The sequence below is a fragment of the Medicago sativa genome, chromosome 7, assembly GCF_051527215.1.
Source record: "Medicago sativa cultivar Bolivia chromosome 7, Bolivia_mono, whole genome shotgun sequence".
NCBI classification, from domain to species: Eukaryota; Viridiplantae; Streptophyta; class Magnoliopsida; order Fabales; family Fabaceae; genus Medicago; species Medicago sativa.
The window spans coordinates 59,235,827-59,242,061 of record NC_140755.1 but is presented as its reverse complement, the minus strand read 5'-3'; the positions used below and the strand labels follow the sequence as shown (position 1 = coordinate 59,242,061).

The 6,235-nt window shown below is 40.0% G+C and overlaps 1 protein-coding gene across 1 annotated transcript; it reads right to left on the bottom strand.

The window, feature by feature from the left end:
* Positions 1 to 2,767: 2,767 nt before the first annotated feature.
* On the bottom strand, positions 2,768 to 4,906 carry LOC146907231 (uncharacterized). The gene is made up of 4 exons (XM_085729052.1): positions 4,567 to 4,906; positions 4,397 to 4,458; positions 3,247 to 4,302; positions 2,768 to 3,139 (listed from the first exon to the last, which is right to left on the bottom strand). Exons 1-4 carry the CDS (start codon positions 4,904 to 4,906, stop codon positions 2,768 to 2,770), a joined length of 1,830 nt encoding a protein of 609 aa, XP_085585178.1.
* Positions 4,907 to 6,235: the final 1,329 nt, after the last annotated feature.

Here is a 6,235-nt window from a genome sequence, read left to right as displayed (position 1 = left end):
GGCGAGCTGTGACAGTCCAGAACTGTCAAAGATGGTGTTTTTGACCCAAAATCCTCAAAAGAAAGCATCCCAAGGCATATCATAACATTAGTGATCATATAGAACTTGTAAAACAGTTATTGAGCAAGTATTCACATGTATAATGATGCATAACATGAAAGGGGTAACTTTTTCTATGTATAAACCCTAAAAAAATATATGGTTTTCTTGCAAGCATAACACACATCCCATGGGTAGAAACTAACGAAGAACTCACCTTAAAATAACCTAAAGATAGCTCACAACCTCAAGACCTTGACAGCAAAACCTTAGGATCAAACCCTAGATGAGAGAAAAGTATTTGGCGAAGCTTGCCTCCAACTTGCTTACCAACAACTTAGCCAACCCTAACCTTACTTAGGTTCTAATTTGTTGAAGGATTAGGAGAAGAGTGAGTGAAGATCAAGGATAGAGAAGGAAGGATAGATCAAGAGTTTTAGAGAGAAGGGAGAGCTTATGTCTTGGCTAACCCTAGTGAGAAAAAGACATGAGAATTGTGAAGAATTTTGGTTCTAACCCACTTAAATATCTTCTCTGCGTGAAATACCAAAAATGCCCTTGCCTTAATCGCACGCATTTATCATTTTTCAGATATTACGTTCGTCCTCGAAATTTAGAATATACCTGAAAACAAATGCGGATACTGATTCAACATCTCTAATTCAAGTTCCCACGTAGCTTCGTCATTTGGCGAACCTTTCCATATTACTTTCACTATAGGAATCTCTTTGTTTCTGAGGGATTTGACGTCACGATCTACTATTCTTTCTGGTTCCGGCTGGAATGGCAAATCCGATCACAATTCTATGGAATCTAACTCAACTGGCTGGAAAGGATCCGGAATGTACTTCTTCAATTGAGATACATGAAACACATCATGTAATCCCAACATAGCTGGAGGTAAAGCTAACTGGTAAGCCACTAGTCTGATATGCTTGAGTATCAAAAACGGTCCCACATACCTTGGACACAACTTCTTAGTTCTGAAAACACCTCTTAAACCCAATTTAGGAGTAACCTTTAGGAATACATGATCACCTTCATTAAACTCCAAAGGTCTCCGTCTCTTGTCCGCATAACTCTTTTGATGACTCTGGGCTGTCCTGATCTTTTCCTGAATTGACTTAATTTTCAAAGTTGTCTCTTGAATGATTTTTGGCCCAATAATACTCTTATCACCAACTTCGGCCCAACCCAAAGGAGTTCTACACTTCCTACCATACAACGCTTCATAAGGTGCCATTTTGATACTCGAGTGATAGCTGTTGTTGTAGGAAAATTCTATCAAAGGAAAATGATAATTCCAACTTCCGCCATCTTCTAGAATACATGCACGCAACAGGTCTTCCAAGGTCTGAATGGTTCTCTCTGACTGACCATCAGTTTGAGGATGGTGAGAGGTGCTTAACTTCAAACGAGTCCCTAAAGCTCTCTGAAAAGCTTTCCAAAAGTGTGAAGTGAAGATTGGATCCCTATCTGACACTATACTCACTGGAACACCGTGTAACTTAACTATCTCTGAGATGAACAATTCTGCATACTGTGGTGTTCTGTAGGTAGACTTAACCGGTAAGAAATGAGCTGATTTGGTTAATCTATCCACAATTACCCAAATTGAATCATGACCTTTCTAAGTACAGGGTAATCCTCCTACAAAGTCCATAGTAATGTGTTCCCATTACCACTGAGGAATCTCCAACGGTTGAAGCAAACCTGCTGGTCTCTGATGTTCAATTTTGATTTGTTGACACACAATGCATCTTGCTACAAATTCAGCAATGTCCATTTTCATGCTAGGCCACCAGTATTCCCTTTTCAAATCTTGGTACATCTTGGTGGCACCAGGATGAATTGAGAAACTACTCTTATGAGCTTCTTCCAAGATCAATCTTCTAAGCTCTTGATCACTCGGGACACATATTCTTCCTTCAAATAAGATTACCCCATCCGAAGACCTAGAAAATTCTGGGTAACCACTTCTTTTCTGAAGTTCTGAATCGACACCTTGTGCCTGTATGATTCTTGATCGCAAATCGCATGAAACTTCCAACTGGTGTAACCATATACCATCATCATTCTCTGTGGCTTCAAGGTTAAGGTCTCGGACCTTCTCATACATCTCACAAACATGCATCATAACTTCGGCTTGAGCTAAGTTCTTACGACTCAAAGCATCCACTACAACATTGGCCTTTCCTAGATGGTATTTCAAATCATAGTCGAAGTCTTTTAGATACTCCATCCAACGTCTTTGCCTCATATTCAAATCTTTTTGATCAAACAAATACTTCAAACTCTTATGATCACTGAATAGTTCAAATTGCACTCCATACAAGTGATGTCTCCATATCTTCAAAACAAAAACTATGGCCGCCAACTCTAAATCATGAGTGGGATAGTTTTCTTCATGCGTCTTGAGTTGTCTAGATGCATAAGCTATCACATTGTTTTCTTGCATAAGTACTCCACCGAGTCCCTTAGACGATGCATCACAAAACACCACATATCTCTTCTCTGGGTCAGGAATAGTTAAAACTGGTGCCTGAGTTAACTTCTTCTTCAGAGTCCTGAAACTCTTCTCACATTCTTCATCCCACACAAATGGCACATCCTTTCTTGTGAGTCGGGTTAAAGGCAAAGCGATTTGGGAAAACTTCATGATGAATTGTCGATAATAACCAGCTAATCCCAAAAAGCTTCGAACTTCTGAAACATTCTTCGGTATAGTTCAATACTGAATAGCCTCTACTTTCGACTGATCAACTGCCTCACCTCCTTGAGAAATTACATGACCCAGAAACTTAACTTCTGTCAACCAAAACCCACACTTGCTAAACTTGGCATATAAATGCTTCTCCCGAAGAATATTCAACACTGTCCTCAGATGCTGAGCATGCTCCTGCGGATTCTTAGAATATACCAATATGTCATCAATGAAGATAATGACAAATTGATCTAGATATGGCTGAAAAATCCGGTTCATATAATCCATAAAAACTGTTGGAGCATTAAATACACCAAAAGGCATGACTAAAAATTCATAGTGCCCGTAACGCGTTCTGAAAGCCGTTTTGGACACATCTGAAGATTTGATACGAATCTGATGATAACCAATCTAAGATCAATTTTTGAGAACACAGACGCTCCCTTAAGCTGATCAAGTAGGTCATCAATTCTTAGCAAAGGATACTTGTTATTGATAGTTACCTTATTTAACTTGCGGTAGTCAATACACAGTCTCATGCTACCATCTTTCTTCTTAACTAACAAAACTGGTGCACCCCAAGGTGACACACTGGGCCGGATGAAATGCTTCTGAATAAGCTCTTCCAGTTGAGATTTCAATTCCTTGAGTTCCAAAGGAGACATTCTATAAGGCGCTACTGACACTGGTTCCGCTCCTGGAATCAGATCAATTGAAAACTCGATCTCCCTCTCTGGTGGTAAACTTGTGATATCGGCGGGAAAAACATCCAGGTACTTACTAACAATTGGAATATCGCTGGGACTTAAATCCGACTCTGAAGTCACAGTGAGCATAACATAAAAACCCTTATCCTGAGCACAAATAAACTGAACCGTCTGGTATGTGTGCTTGAGTAATTCTGACAAGGCCACTCCTTCCACCGTATTACAAGTTGGCATATAAATACTCTTCTCCGCACACCCTATACATACATGATTTGCGGATAACCAATCCATACCTAATATTACATCAAGTTGCTTCATCGGAAGACACACTAAATCTATATAGTATGTCTTGCTAGACACAGTGATCGGACAATTCTCAAATACATAGTTTGCCACAATTCCTCCATCAGTGGCTGTAGTTACCATCATAGGGGGATTTAATAACGAAACAGATAACTGAAGAGCTTCGACACATTGAAAGGAAATGAAAGAACATGATGCACCACAATCAAATAAAACATTAATAGGATTCTGGCCAAGAAAACACATACCGCCTATCAAGTCTTCATTAGCCTGTGCCTTCTTACCATCCAATGAGTACACCCTTCCTTTTCTCATCGTGGTACTTACACCTTTGCCCTTGTTTCCTCTAGTTGGAAAATCTGCCATTAAGTGTCCTTTCTGGCTACAAGTATAACATGAATTGTCACCTGCTCTGCATTTCCCAGGATAGGTCCTTCCACATTTTTTGCAAACTGCAAAAGATCTGGGTGAGCTTGTCTGCTTCCCCTTCTGAGGGGACCCCTTTGGTTTCAAATTTTCATGGTGCCTATCAACAAAATTTCCCCTCTTCTATCAAAAGACGTGGTACCCTGTCAAAACCTCATTCAGCTTCCAAACTATTATGTACCATCTCATCAAAGTTTGTCAATCTCTGCTGACTAACCACATCATAAAGTTCGCCTCTCAAAGCATGCTTATACTGGTTCATCTTCCACATCTCATTACCTGCATAATCATTGTGAGTAGAGTAATGAGACAACTCTTCAAACTTCTTGGTGAAATCTGTCACTGACATACTTCCCTGCTACAAATGAAGAAATTCCTGCTCCTTACGGACTTTGTATGTCACTGAGAGATACTTCTCTAACATCACTTGCTTGAAGTTGTCCCAGTTTATCTCCATGCCACTAGTCACCATGCGGCGCCGAGGAGTCTCCCACCAATCTTCTGTCGGACCACGGAATTGATTTGTTGCGAAAATCACTTTATCATGTTCAGAACAATCCACCATACGGAAGATCTTTTCCATATGCTTAATCCATCTCCTTGCGTCCTGTGGTTCACCACGACCATCAAATTCCAAAGGGTGATTCCGATTGTACTCTCGGAAAGCTAGATTTCCTACAACCGGAGGTGGTGGATGTTGTTGATGCACTCCAAGGCCTTGTTGCATAGCTGCAGCCTACTGCTGCTGGGACTGAGCATTCTGCTGAATCTGCTGCTGCATCAAATGCATCATCTGTTGGTTCTGTTGCATTATCTGCGCCCATATATTCGCATCAGGGTTAACATTCTCCTCCACATCCTGATTAACTCTTGGCCGGCCTCGTCCTCTTCGTGCTCCAGATATTATCGCTCTAACCGTCATATTTAAGTCAAAGTGATCAATTTCAACCAAATATAACAATGAGGACAAATATCCTAAACTCAATAAGAACAACTACTTGGATTGTAATATTAATGACCCAGGCACGATCGGAATTGACCTGCTCTGATACCAAAATGTAACGCCCAATTGAAAGTGTCTAGAATACTCAAATGTGCGTTAAAAAGTTATATTGGATACATTAATTATACAATACAGAAACGACATCAAGTCGAAAATTTAGGTACCAAAATATCTGAAGTCTTATGTTACATGACGTTCTCTAGATATCCAAAAGAAACTTAAGTAAAATAAGTCAATACAACAAGTCTTAATTAAACATATGCATCCATAAGTCCAACTCCAAATATGTTTCCACGATCACACGATCAATCCAAAGCTTTTTCCTTACCTTTACCTCGAGTAACATGTGAACCTGAACAAAATAATGAGAGGGATGAGACATAATGCCTCAGTAAGTTCTTTCTAGCCCTAAGCTAGTGATAACCTCGGGGAAAAACCTATGGTTATCACGTGCCTAAAATACAACCTGCCGGTTGATTATACGTGTGTGGTCTTGCACTTCTAGACGGTAGTGCTTACTAAAACTGTCATAGGTTCTTCTTAACTTACTAAAGGTCTAGCTTTGCTATATGTGTCATGGCGGTCAAGGGGATCGTCTAAGACCGCTATATCAAGATACACTCTACGCATCGAGATCTATAATACAAGACACGACTCTAAGTCGGACGATTAAGTAAGACCTAACTCGTCATCGACATAACTTTCTTTACTTACTTCACTTCTTAAAATTGAAGGTATCTAACATCAATTAATAACCAAATCATGATTAAATTAAAAGTTAGCGTCGAACAAACAAACTATAAATCTAAGTTCATTTTACGGATTAATTCTGGGTGGAGTAATCCCGAAAGTTAATCCCCTACTACTGGTGAAAAATACCTAGCTAAGGCACACCGGACTCCCTCAGTGGCGTGTGGGCCGCTTACGGCTTATCTCGTTCCCCTTGGAGAACCTCTTGTATCCACCCGTGGAAGGAATACAAAAGACACGACACCTATTCTTACTTAATGGTCCTGACCATATAAAATTCTTGTCTTAACTTTACTTGCTTAA

Coding starts and splice junctions, on each gene's coding strand:
- LOC146907231 (XM_085729052.1), bottom strand. CDS start 4,906: ATGCAACAAGGCCTTGGAGTGCATCAACAACATCCACCACCTCCGGTT. Junction 4,459..4,566: donor CTCAGTGACATACAAAGTCC/GTAAGGAGCAGG, acceptor ATGATTATGCAG/GTAATGAGATGTGGAAGATG. Junction 4,303..4,396: donor GAGGCGAACTTTATGATGTG/GTTAGTCAGCAG, acceptor GTCTTTTGATAG/AAGAGGGGAAATTTTGTTGA.